Here is a 14,568-nt window from a genome sequence, read left to right on the forward strand (position 1 = left end):
ATTTTCAGTTTTCGGATTTTTCAATTAATCTATTTTTTTGTTTTCCCATTTCTCAATTTCCCAATGTTTCGATTTTTCAGTTTCTCAATTCTTCAATTTTGTGATTTTTCAGTTTTTCGATTCTTCAATTTTTCATCTATTTTTAAATGTTTCGATACTTCAGTTTTGGGAAATTTTAATATTTAGGCTTTTCCATGTTTCTAGTTTTGGAATTTTCGATTTTTCTAATTCTGGATTTTTCTTCGATTTTTCGACTGCTTACTTTTTGGATTTTAAATTTTTCGTTTATTTAAACTTCGGGTTTTTCAATTTTCGTTTTTTGAATTTTGGGTTTTTCAATTTTTCGACTGCTTTATAATTCGATTTCTCAGTTATTTCGATGTTTTAACTTTTCAATTTTAAAATTTTAGGTTTTTCGATTTTTCGATGCCTCAGGTTTTGAATTTTTCAATATTTGGATTTTTCGATTTTTTATATTTCGGCTTTTCGACTTTTGATGTTTCGATTTTTGAATTATCCGATTTTCCAAATTTCCAATTTTTTTAATTTTAGAGTTTCGATTTCTCGATGTGTTGATTTTTCAATTTTTTGATTTTTAAATTTTAGATTTTCGAATTTAGATTTATTTATATTCAATTATAGATTTTTCGATTTTTCGATTTTTCAGTTCTTCAATATTTTTAAATTTTCCAAATTTTAACGTTTCTAAATTTTCAGTTTTCCGATTTCTCAATTAATCTATTTTTTGATTTTCCCATTTCTCGGCTGCCCAAAGTCTAGATCTTCCAGTTCTTCAGTTTTTCGATTTTTCAGGTTTTTGGTTTAATCAATTTTTCGATTTTTTAGATTTGCGATTTTTCGATTTTGCCGTTTTGACTTTTCGATTTCTCAATTCCTCAATTTTTTATTTTCCCATTTTGCATACTTCGTTCAATTTTGTGATTTTTTTAGTTTTTCGGTTCTTCAATTCATCTCCTATTTTTTTCTATATTTCGCTTTTGGGATTTGTTAGTATTTCGACTTTTAGATTTTTCGAGTTCTGAATTTTTCGATTTCTCGACTTTTAGTTTTTGAATTTTCAATTTTTCGCTTTTTAAATTTTAGATTTCTCATTTTTTCGGTTGTTTTTATACTTCGAATACTCAATTTTTCAACTTTTCGATATTTTAACTCTCCAGTTATTAAAATTTTCGGTTTTTAGTTCTTTTTTTTTTATTTTCCAATTTTTCGATATTTCGATTTTTCAATTATGCGATTATTCAACTTCTCGATTATTAAATTTTAGATTTTCAAATATTTGTTTTTTGGTTTTTTTCATGTTTGGATTTTTCAATATTTGAATTTTCCCATGTTTTAAATTTTCGATTTTTCAATTTTTTGAGATCTCGATTTACCGAGATTCGGATATTTAGATCTTTTAACTGTTTAGTCTCTCGATTTATCAATTTTTCCACTTTTAACTTTTCGATTTTGGCTTATTTTGGTTTCCCAATTTTTCGATTTTTTGATTTCTCGAATTTTCGAGTCCTCGATTTCTCGCAGTTTGTGAATTTTTCAAACGTACGTTAAAATATGTTTCGTTTTTTCAGTTTCTCAGTTCTTCAATTTTGTGGTGTTTCAGTTTTTCGATTCTTCAAGTTTTATTCTATTTTTAAATTTTTCGATATTTCAATTTTGGGAAATTTTAATATTTAGACTTTTCGATTTTTCTAGTTCTATAATTTTCGATTTTTCTAATTCTGGATTTTTCTTCGATTTTCCGACTGTTTACTACATATTTGGATTTTAAATTTTTCGTTTTTTTAAGCTCCGGGTTTTTCAATTTACGTTTTTTAAATTTTGGGTTTTTCAATTTTTCGAATGTTTATAATTCGATTTCTCGGTTTTTTTGATGTTTTAATTTTTCAATTTTAAAATTTTAGATTTTTCGATTTTTCGATGTCTCAGTTTTTGAATTTTTCAATATTTGGTTTATTCGATTTTTTATATTTCGGCTTTTCGACTTTTGATGTTTCGATTTTTGAATTATCCGATTTTCCAATTTTTCAATTTTTTTAATTTTAGAGGTTCGATTTCTTGACGTGTTGATTTTTCAATTTTTCGATTTTTAAATTTTAGATTGTTTAATTTAGATTTCTTTGATTTTTTGGTGTTTAGATTTATCCATTTTTCAATTTTACGAAATTTTGAGTTTTCAATATTCAATTATAGATTTTTCGATTTTTCAGTTCTTCAATATTTTTATATTTCTAAATTTTTAGTTTTCTGATTTTTCAATTAATCTATTTTTGATTTTCCCATTTCTCAACTTCCCAATGTTTCGATTTTTCAGTTTCTCAGTTCTTCAATTTTGTGGTTTTTCAGTTTTTCGATTCTTCAATTTTTCTTCTATTTTTAAATTTTTCGATATTTCAGTTTTGGGAAATTTTAATATTTAGACTTCTCGATTTTTCTAGTTCTGGAATTTTCGATTTTTCTAATTCTGGATGCTTCTTCGATTTTTCGACTGTTTACTTTTTGGATTTTAAATTTTTAGTTTTTTTAAATTCGGGTTTTTCAATTTTCGTTTTTTAAATTTTGGGTTTTTCAATTTTTTGACTGCTTTATATTCGATTTCTCAGTTTTCTCGATGTTTTAACTATTCAATTTTAAAATTTTAGGTTTTCCGATTTTTCGATGTCTCAGTTTTTGAATTTTTCAATATTTGGATTTTCAGATTTTTTGTATTTCGGCTTCAATTATAGATTTTTCGATTTTTCGATTTTTCAGTTCTTCAATATTTTTTAATTTTCCAAATTTTAACGTTTCTAAATTTTCAGTTTTCCGATTTCTCAATTAATCTATTTTTTGATTTTCCCATTTCTCGACTGCCCAAAGCATCGATCTTCCAGTTCTTCAGTTTTTCGATTTTTCAGGTTTTTGGTTTAAATCAATTTTTCGATTTTTAAGGTTTGCGATTTTTCGACTTTGCTGTTTTGACTTTTCGATTTTAAAATTTTAGGTTTTCCGATTTTTCGATGTCTCAGTTTTTGAATTTTTCAATATTTGGATTTTTCGATTTTTTATATTTCGGCTTTTCGACTTTTGATGTTTCGATTTTTGAATTACCCGATTTTCCAATTTTCCAATTTTTTTTAATTTTAGAGTTTCGATTTCTAGACGTGTTGATTTTTCAATTTTTCGATTTTTAAATTTTAGATTTTTTAATTTAGATTTATTTTGATTTTTTGGTGTTTAGATTTATCCATTTTTCAATTTTACGAAATTTTGAGTTTTCAATATTCAATTATAGATTTTTCGATTTTTCAGTTCTTCAATATTTTTTAATTTTCCAAATTTTAACGTTTCTAAATTTTTAGTTTTCTGATTTCTCAATTAATCAATTTTTTGATTTTTCCATTTTGGATATTTCTTTAAATTTTGTGGTTTTTTTTAGTTTTTCGATTCTTCAATTTATCTCCTATTTTTTTCTATATTAGGCTTTTGATTTTCGAATTTAGATTTATTTAGATTTTTTGACGTTTAGATTTATCCATTTTTCAATTTTACGATATTTTAATTTTTCAATATTCAATTATAGATTTTTCGAATTTTTCGATTTCTCGACTTTTACTTTTTGGATTTTCAATTTTTCGCTTTTTCAATTTTAGATTTTTTAATTTTTCGGCTGTTTTCATACTTCGAATTCTCAATTTTTCAATTTTTCGATATTTTAACTCTCCAGTTAAAATTTTCGGTTTTTGGATTTCTCGAGTTTTCAGTTCTTTTTTTTTTGATTTTCCAATTTTTCGATGTTTCGATTGTTCAATTATCCGATTATTCAAATTCTTAGATTTTCAAATCTTATTTATTTTTTGATTTTTTTCATGTTTGGATTTTTCAATATTTGAATTTTCCCATGTTTCAAATTTTCGATTTTTCAATTTTTTGAGATCTCGATTTACCGAGATTCGGATATTTAGATGTTTTGATTGTTTAGTCTCTCGATTAATCAATTTTTCCACTTTTAACTTTTGGATTTTGGCCTATTTTGGTTACCCAATTTTTCGATTTTTCGATTTCTCGACTTTTCGACTCCTCGATTTCTCGCAGTTTTGAATTTTTCACATGTACGATAAAATATAATTTAATTTTAAAAATACATAACAAATAGTATTTGGTGTTGTTGAAAATAGATACATATTAAGAAAAAGACGCCAATAATATTAAGCCCCACCCAGCCGCCCCTATCTCAATTGAGATGAATTTTTTATTCGTTATCCGATAGAGTGGCGGAGTTCCAACTGGAAAATCCGTATTTTTCTACAAAAGCACAATTTTAAACATGTTTTAAGTTTCTTTTTCTTCTCTTCAATTTTTAAGTTTTTGTTTTTGTAGACAAAATTTTAAATAAAACAAGAATTTCTTGCATGAAAATTTCCACTTAAAGCTTGTCTTGCATAACTAATTCTAGGTCAACTATGCATTTATGTTCATCATGCAATAATAAGCTCTCTATTATAAGCTTTGTAGTGTCAAGTGCATTTAGTTAAACTGACATCTACCGGATAATGACGGCTCACCAATAACACTATGCATTATGCAGCGTTTTGTTCTCGGTGTTTGATAGACTATTAAGCTATTTCAAATTAAAATAAACCTTGTTATACACTGACAGATTTTACAAAGCTTTGCCTAAATGTTGAAGAATTCCACCAATTCAAAATTATTCCAACTATTCAGTATTAATTAAATCCAAGCCCCCGCTTTTCCACAATGCACTCTAACACCCACCTAATTAACAGATAATCCGCGTGGAAACCCGAATTCAATAAATTAAATCCATCGAAAAAGCGTCTCCACGAATGAAATTGTATTTTAATTCAGATTCCCGTCTGAAGTTGGAAGTCATATTCGAGTGGAATAGATTTCACGCAGTCGAAAATGCTCGATATCAACTTAAATTGAACCGGCGAAAATCTGCTTTTGGGCGTATTTCCGCTCTATCGACTTTTTCCAAATTGAATTTTAATTAATTTTTGTAATATTAAATTAGGTCCAGGCGAAAATTCGTTTGTGTATTCAGATCGTGTGATGAAAGGGGCGTAATAGTTTGTTTATATTTCAGCTTTAATAAATGACTTTGTCTTGTTTGCATACTAATAACATCAAACAGATGTGATATAATACGTGGGAAATATAATTTATTCAAAGCGGGGCGGTACAGGTAGAGGAGCAAAGGATAAAATGACTACGAGTATGTAATCATATATTCTATAAATGTTTGTAATGAAAATGAAATGAGGGTGCGTATGTTTGTTGTTAAGTAATTGAAACACATTTTTAACGAAATTTAATCAAACAAGAATAAATTGGATTCTGTTTTTTTTCACCAAAACTAGTCGGTTTTGGCGAATTTAGCCTCCGCTGTGTTTAAATTTTTACGGTTTCGTGTTGTCAGCGCAAACTTTAACTTGAATTTCGCCCTCCTTTGTGCGGGAATTGATTAAAACGTTTCTTTGTAATTTGTTCCGAAAACAGAATATTTGACATCCTTTGAAAGTTCACTTACAAAGCAGACGAAAAACGAAAAAGTGCATGCAACCTAAATTTTAAATTTTGTCCACTAGTTACGTCCCGACGAAATTTAATTTAGGCGTTTATCTTCATAAAGCGCGGAATCCCACTGCGTTTAACATTTCTACGGAAAGAGAAACACTTAATTAAAATGCTTTTTCTTACCTCACGCAGAGCTGTAAGAACAGCGTTACCACCCATGTTACTTCCAGCACAAGAACGGTAATTGATTCGCCTCTGGAAAAGAAAATTTTGTTAAAAATTCTGATTTATTGCAGGATCGTGTTTTAATTATTTAGACGCTGTATTAAGATCTGTCTCGAGAGATGAAAAAACGGCGTCCGAATTAAAATTCTTTAATATTCATTAGGCGGAGTTCGGGGTCTGAATGAAAAACGGGATTTTTGAATTGTTTGCGATGATTTCGTCGCTTAATGTGGTGTGCAGTTTTAAAGCAATAGGTCGTCTGTGCGGGGAAAAGTTTTAAACGTTGTTTTACGTTGTAAAGACGCGAAGTATCACTCAAGAGTTTCAAGTTAACGAACCAGGAATACTTTTAAAACTAGATTATATTGTTATTACTGCCCAGAGATTACTTTGGTTGCAAACTTTCAAAATTACACGTGTCTTATTTCTTTTGGGTTTGGCGGGGTCAGGTGAATCCGAATGCATTAATTTTGCAGCCCGGGAAAATCTGGCACGATTTTTGCTTCTTACTTCGGATGTTTATCTATTCAGTGAAAGTTTTTGTCTCTTTAGGGATACAAGTTGAATGTAATAGATTTGGCATCTCATTTTCCGCTGTTTCAATGATACCATTTCTCAGTTCTTGTCCTCTTCAATTTTACGATTTTTATTTTTTTATACAATTCGATTTTTAAGTTCTTCAAATTTTCACGTTTCTAAATTTTTAGTTTTCCGAATTCTGAGCTAATCTTTTTTTATTTTCTCATTTCTCGACTTCCTTCGATTTTTCTAGTTCTTTGGCTTTTCGATTTTTCGAGTTTGATTTTTTATTTTTTCGATTTCTCAATTTTCCAATTTTTTAATTTCTCAATTTTTTGGATATTTCAGTATTGCGATTATTCGTTAAACTTTAGATTTTTCAATTTTCGACTGTTGTATACTTCGATTTGTCAATTTTTCAACTTCTCGATGTTATAATTTTTCAATTTTTAAAATCCTAGGTTTTTCAATTTCTCGAGTTTTCTCGAGCCCCGCCCACCCACCCTATCTCAATTCTGATGATTTTTTTTATTCGTCGTAAGCCGGGGGGCGGAGCTTATTTTTCTACAAGAAATTACCACGTAAAATATGTTCTTATGTAATCGTGTTATGTACAAAGAAAACAACATTTTTAATTTTTGTTTTTTTGTTGTTTGGATTTTTTGATTTTTTAATTTTGCGATATTTTAATTGTTCGATGTTTTAAATTTTAGATTTTTTGATTTTCAGTTCTTCAGTATTTCTATTTTTCAATTTTTAAAATTTTGACGTTGCTAAATTTTTAGTTTTTCGATTTCTCAATTAATTTATTTTGGATTTTCCCACTTCTCGGCCTCTCAAAGTTTCGATTTTTCAGTCCTTCAGTTCTTTGAATTTTCGATTTTGTTTTTTTGGTTTTTCGATTTTCCAATTTTAAAATTTTTGGAATTTTCAATTTGTGGATATTTCTTTCAGTTTTGGGATTTATCATTATTTCATTTTTTGGACTTTTTATTTTTTGGGTTTTGAGTTTTTTGTTTCTTAAATTTTAGATTTTTAAATTTTTCGACTGTTTTATATTTCGGTTTATTATTTTTTCCATATTTTTATTTTTGATTTTTAAAATTCTAGAGTCTTCGATTTCTCGAGGTTTCAGTTCTTCTATGTTTTTAAATTTTCGGTTTTTGAATTTTTTGAGACCGCGATTTACCGAGATTCGGATGTTTCGATGTTTTGATTGCTCAGTCTCTCGATTTATCAATTTTTTCAGTTTCAACTTTTCGATTTTCCGATTTTGGCCTATTTCTGTTTCTCAATTTTTCGATTTTTCAACTTCTCAAGTTTCCGACTCCTCGGTGTCTCAGTTTTTGAATTGTCCGATTTTCCAATTTTCCAATTTTTAAAATTTTCGAGTTTCGATTTCTCAACTTGTTGATTTTTCAGTTTTGGATTTTTAAATTTTAGATTTTTGAATTTTAATTTTTTGATGTTCCAATTTTACGATATTTTAATTTTTTAATGTTTTAAGTTTCAGATTTTTCGATTTTTCAGTTCTTCAATATTTTTTAATTTTTCAAAATTTTGACGTTTCGGAATGTTCAGTTTTCCAACTTCCCTATTATTCTATTTTTAGATTTTTCCATTTCTCGACTTCCCAAAGATTCGATCTTTCAATTTTTGAATTTTTCGATTTTTCAGGTTTTTTATTTTTTAAGTTGGTGGTTTTTCGACTTTGCTGTTTTGACTTTTCAATTTTTTATTTTCTCAATTTTTAGTTTTTCGATTCTTCAATTTATCTCCTATTTTTCAATTTTTCGATATTTGAGTTTTGGGATTTGTTAGTATTTTGACTTTTCGATTTTTCGGGTTTTGAGTTTTTCGATTTCTCGACTTTTTACTTTTTGGATTTTCAATTTTTTGCTTTTTCAATAAATCGATATTTTGATTTTCCCATTTCGTAAATTTCGACTATTTTGATTTTTCAGTTCTTCAATTATTCAATTTTTCGATATTTTCGTTTTCAATTTATTTTTCAGTTTATTATTCAATTTTTCGATTTTACAATTTCTTAATTTTTCAATTTCACGATTTTCAGTTTTTCTCCTCTTCAATTTCGCGATTTTTAAATATTTGGTTTTTGCAATTTTTCAAATTTTACTTTTAGTTTTTCGTTTTTTCAGTTTTCAATTTTTTAAGTTTTAATTTTTCGACTTTACATTTTTGACTTTTTGATTTATCAATTTTTAACTTCTCAGTTTTTAGATATTTCAGTTTTGAGATTTTTCAGTTTCTCCATTCTCCAGTTTTTCTTTCATTTTCAATTTTTTGAAATTTCAGTTTTGGGATTTTTCAAATTATTTATTATTCAATTTTTCGATTTTACAATTTCTCAATTTTTCAATTTCTCGATTTCTCAATTTTTCTCTTCAATTTTACGAGTTTTAAATATTGCGATTTTTTAATTTTTTACTTTTCTAAATTCTCAATTTTTCGTTTTTTTGATTTTCCCATTTCTTGTCTTTTGATTGTTTAGATTTTCCTGTTCTTCAATTCTTCAATTTTTCGGTTTGTCAGGTTTTTGATTTTTCAGTTTTTCGATATTTTAAAGTTTCTACTTGACTTTTTTGATTTTTCAATTTCTCAATTCTTCAGTTTTGAGATTCTCAGTTTTTGGATATTTTAGTTTTGGGATTTTTCAGTTTTTCTTCGATTTTTCAATTTTTCGAAATTTGAGTTTTATTATTTATTACTCAATTTTTCGATTTTACAATTTCTCAGTTTTTCAACATCACGATTTTCAAATTTTCCCCTCTTCTAGTTTACGATTTTTAAATATTTGGTTTTTGCAATTTTTCAAATTTTACTTTTAGTTTTTCGTTTTTTCAGTTTTCAATTTTTAAAGTTTTGATTTTCGACTTCACTTTTTTGACTTTTTAATTTCTCAATTTATCAATTTTTTTGTTTTCTCAGTTTTTAGATATTTCAGTTTTAAGATTTCTCAGTTTTTCCATTCTGTAGCTTTTCTTTCATTTTTCAATGTTTCGAAATTTCAGTTTTGGGATTTTTCACATTATTTATTAGCTTATTACAATTATTCAATTTTTCAACTTCTTGATTTTCAATTGTTCGATTTCTCCATTTTCCGATGTTTCAGTTTTACGTTTTTTCAATTTTTCTCTTCAGTTTTTCGATATTTTAAGGTTTCTACGTGACTTTTTCAGTTTTTCGATATTTTAAGGTTTCTACTTGACTTTTTTGATTTTTCGGTTTCTCAATTCTTCAGTTTTGAGATTCTCAGTTTTTGGATATTTTAGTTTTGGGATTTTTCAGTTTTTCTTCGATTTTTCAATTTTTCGAAATTTGAGTTTTAGGATTTTTCAGTTTATTTATTACTCAATTTTTCGATTTTACAATTTCTCAATTTTTCAACTTTACGGTTTTCAATTTTTCCCCTCTTCTAGTTTACGATTTTTAAATATTGATTTTCGACTTCACTTTTTTGACTTTTTAATTTCTCAATTTATCAATTTTTTTGTTTTCTCAGTTTTTAGATATTTCAATTTTAAGATTTCTCAGTTTTTCCATTCTGTAGCTTTTCTTTCATTTTTCAATGTTTCGAAATTTCAGTTTTTGGATTTTTGAGTATATAATTTATTACAATTATTTGATTTTTTAATTTTGCACTTCTCAATTTTTCAATTTTTTAATTTCTCAGTTTTTAGATATTTCACTTTTGAGATTTTTCAGTTTTTCCATTCATCAGTTTTTCTTTCATTTTTCGATGTTTCGAAATTTCAGTTTTAGGATTTTTGAGATTATAATTTATTACAATTATTCAATTTTTCAATTTTTCAACTTCTTGAATTTCAATTTTTCGATTTCTCAATTTTCCGATGTTTCAGGTTTACGTTTTTTCAATTTTTCTCTTCAATTTTACGATGTTTAAATTTTGCAATTTTTCAATTTTTCAATTTTTGACTTTTCTAAATTCTCAATTTTTCAATTTTTCAATTAACCGATGTTTTGATTTTTTCATTTCTTGACTTTTGACTGTTTAGATTTTCCTGTTCCTCAGTTCTTCAATTTTTCGATTTGCCAAGTTTTTGACTTTTCAATTTTTCGATTTTTTTAGGGTTTCTATTTTTCGACTTTATTTTTTTGATTTTTCGATTTCTCAATTTTTAAATTTTTTGGAATTCTCGGTTTTTGGACATTCTACTTCTGAGATTTGTCAGTTTTTCGATATTTCAGTTTTGTGACTTTTCAATATTTCGATTCTTCGACTTTTCGATTTTTGACTTCTGGATTTTTCAATGTGTCAACTTTTTAGTTCGTTTTCGAGTTTTTAATCTTTAGATTGTTCGATTCTTTGATATTTTAATTTTTCATTTTTAAAATTTTTCGATTTTTCAATGTTTTGATTTCCCGATTTATTGAGTTTCTCGATTTATGAGTTTTTCAATTTATAATTTTTCGATGTCTTATTTTGCCCTTATTTCGGTTTCTCACTTTATCCATTTTTCCGTTTTTTTATTTTTCCGCTCTTAGATTTTTCGATTTTTCAATTTTTCAACTTCTTGGTTTCTCAATTTTCCGATTTGTCGATGTTTTGATCTTTTGATTTCTCAGTATTTAAATTTTTCAATTTTTCGCCAATAAAACTGAAAATAATAATAGTAATAATAATAATACTCAAGCAACATCTGTATACAATACCACAGGGCCCAACTTTGTTAAATCAGCAGTTTTAGAGTAATAAAAGCATCAGTGGACTACAGAGAACAATCAAACGAAACGGGAGAACTACTTTTTCATATTCTAAGATTTACGGAACGTCGGAATAACATGAAATTACATACTATGTTATGCTCGTGGCGGTTAAATTTCTTCAGTTAACTACAATAGATGTGAAAATGCTGGCTTCTGAAAATCGACGTCTCTGTTTACGTACAAACAATATTCTCTTTTCCTTTGGCGTCCATTTTTGTGTAAACTGTTCGAATATGCACCGCCTTACGGTGAACCTACTTAATATCGCATTTTCTGTGCAATACAACGCTCAATTTGATTATGTTAAATTCCGTGTCTGCGAACTTGGCTGGTAAAATATTAATAAAAGCCTCATTGTGAGCAACTAAAATGCGAAGGCACGTACCATATACAAAATTTCCATACGAATGCTTTGGAATTTTCTTAAAGAAGGGTGAATGAAGTAGAAAGTGGAAGAAATCTAACTTAGTAATGTAAGTGCGTTGAAAACTTGAGTCGGCAACTAGGTGAATTTAAGCGATGTCTACATTATTCAGCGATTTACTCGAATTTAATACTCTGCGGAAAACAGCAATTTCGCATTTGTTGTGTAGGAGGACGACTCGTATTTAAATTCACCTTAAAAGTAAATACGTAATTGAAAAAAGCAATCTCTTAATAAAAGTAAACGCACGAAACGAGAAAGTTTCTACGGTCATGTACGACATAATCAAGTAAATCGAAACGAAAACCAAATTTTCTAATCTCACAAAGGGTTGTTTTATCATGAGCGGCTCTGGCAATCTGTTAATCGTAAAATCGAAAATTTGTCTCCGTGCGGCAGTTGTTTCCGTTTTATGACGTAGGTAATAAACCCGGCCTACTTAGTTCAAAGTATATTGTAAATCCCCGCATAAAAGTTATACCTGCCGTTCATTGCCGCTTGTAATACTTCAGTGAGATAGCATGAAAAAGTTACTGCTTAGTGATTTCCTACATTTAACAGACCTGAAATCAATTAAAATTTATCAAATTGCTGTAATATTCTGTTTTATTTCACTTTTACGTCAAAATTTTTTATTGCTTTTGTTGTAAAGAAGGTCATAAAGCCATCTTTAATTTTGTATTACTGTGTAACTCAGTTTAACTTTATGGGGTTTATGGGCATGGTGCGACAGACGAAATAAAAATAAATATTTTTATGGCTGGAGCTACGTGAAAACGACACGGGGTGCACTAGGTTTTAGCATTGTTTAAGTATATTCATTGATTAAATACATATAGATAGACCCATGCTATTGTTTGGAGCGAACAGGCCAAAGGTTTGTCTCGAGTTTTCAATTCTTCTATATTTCAATTTTTCAATTTTTCTAATTTTTAAATTTTAGATTTTCAGGTTTTTCTGTTTTAAAATTTTTCGATTTTTTAATTTTTTGATTTATCGATTTATCGAATTCTGATGTTTCGTTGTTTTGATTGTTCAATTTCTCGATTTAGCAATTTTTCAATTTTTAACTTTTCTTTTCGGCTTCCGACTCGCCAATTTCTCGAACCTCTGATTTTTCTATTTCTCGATGTCTCAGGTTTTTAATTTTCCCATGTTTCGATTTTTGGATTTCTCGGTTTTTCGATTTTTTACTTTTGGGCTTTTCAATTTTTCGATTTCCAATTTTTCAATTTTTTAAATTCTGGAGTTTCGAATTCTCGATTTGTTAAATTTTTCAGTTTTTCGATTTTTAAATTTTAAAATTCCCAGTGTTTATTTTTTGATTTTTTGATGTTTGCATTTCGCAATTCTGCAATTTTGCGATATTTTAATTGTTCAATGTTTTATATTTTAGAGTTTTCAGTTCTTCAGTATGTCTATTTTTCAATTTTTCAAATTTTGACGTTTTCTAAATTTTCAGTTTTTCGATTTCTCAATTAATCTATTTTTAATTTTCCCACTTCTCAAAGTTTCGATTTTTCAGTTCTTCAGTTCTTCGATTTTTCGACTTCGTTTTATTGGTTTTTCGATTTCTCAATTTTCCAATTTTTTAATTCCTCAATTTTTGGATATTTCTTTCAGTTTTGAGATTTTTCAATATTTCGATTCTTGGACTTTTCGATTTTTCGACTTCCGAATTTTTCATTTGTTTATTTTTGAATTTTCAGTTTTTCGTTTTTTAAACTTTATATTTTTCAATTTTTCGTTTGTTTTATTTTTCAATTTTTCAACTTTTCCATATTTTAATTTTTCAATATTTAAATTTGTGGATTTTTCGATTTCTCGAGTTTCCAGTTCTATATTTTAATTTTTCGATTTTCCGAATTTTTAAATTTTCGATTTTTCAATTTTTTGAGATCTTGATTTATCGAGATTCGGATGTTTCGATGTTTTGATTGTTCAATTTCTAGATTTATCAATTTTCTCATTTTTAACTTTTCGATTTTTCGATTTTGGCCTATTTCGGTTTCTCAATTTTTCGATTTTTCAACTTCTCGACATTTCGACTCCTCGATTTTTCGATTTCTCCATGTCTCAGTTTTTTAGTTTTACGATGTTTCGATTTTTCGTTTTGTCGGTTTTTCGATTATTTTATCGTACGATTTTTCAATTTTATAATTTTTAAAATTTTTGAGTTTCGATTTCTTGATTCGTTGATTTTTCAGTTTTTCGATTTTTAAATTTTTCTGTGTTTTAATTTTAGATTTTTCGATTTTTCAGTTCTTCAATATTTTTTAGTTTTTCAAATTTTGACGTTTCTGAATTTTCAGTTTCCGGATTTCTCAATTAATCAATTTTTTTATTTTCTCATTTCTCCACTTCCCAAAGTTTCGATCTTTCAGTTCTTCAGTTCTTCAATTTTTGATTTTTCAGGTTTTTGATTTTTCAATTTTTCAATTTTTTAAGTTTGCGATTTTTCGACTTTGCTTTTTTGACTTTTGGGTTTTTCAATTTTTTAATTTCCTAATTTTTGGATATTTCGTTAAATTTTGTGATTTTTCAATTTTTCGATTCTTCGAGTTCTGGATTTTTCGATTTCTCGACTTTTTACCTTTTGGCTTTTCAATTTCACGTTTTTTAAACTTTCGATTTTTCAATTTTTTAACTGTTTTATGCTTCCATTTCTCTATTTTTCAACTTTTCGATATTTTTACTTTTCAGTTTTAAAAATTCTGGTTTTTTCGATTTCTCGATTTGTTTATTTTTCGATTTCTCAATTTTCCGATGTTTCAATGATACGATTTCTCAATTCTTGTCCTCTTCAATTTTACCCGTTTTAAATATTTCGATTTCTCAATTTTTCAAATTTTTGCGTTTCTAGATATTCAGTTTTCCGATTTTTGAAGCAATTTTTTTTTACTTTCCATTTTTCGGCTTCCTAAAGTTTCGATTTTTCACTTCTTCAATTCTTCGATTTTTCGATTTTTTAAGCTTACGAATTTTCGACTTTGGTTTTTTAGTTTTTCGAATTCTCAATTTTCCAATTTTTTGATTTCTCAATTTTTTGTATATTTTTTTCAGTTATGAGATTTTTCAATATGTATTTCGAGTTTTCAACTTTTCGATTTTTG

General features: G+C 27.2%; 1 protein-coding gene across 1 annotated transcript in view; it reads right to left on the reverse strand.

Annotated features, from left to right (window-relative positions):
- The window catches only part of LOC135143716 (uncharacterized), a 95,930-nt gene that overhangs the window by 15,872 nt on the left and 65,490 nt on the right, over positions 1-14,568 (reverse strand). The window contains exon 3 of the mRNA XM_064075624.1: positions 5,722-5,793. Within this exon, the coding sequence (XP_063931694.1) occupies positions 5,722-5,793 (72 nt within the window). The remainder of the gene's footprint in view (positions 1-5,721; positions 5,794-14,568) is intronic.

This window comes from Zophobas morio, unplaced genomic scaffold, assembly GCF_036711695.1.
Source record: "Zophobas morio isolate AGI-343-1 ecotype UQ-CSIRO unplaced genomic scaffold, CSIRO_AGI_Zmor_V1 ptg000074l, whole genome shotgun sequence".
Classification (NCBI taxonomy): domain Eukaryota; kingdom Metazoa; phylum Arthropoda; class Insecta; order Coleoptera; family Tenebrionidae; genus Zophobas; species Zophobas morio.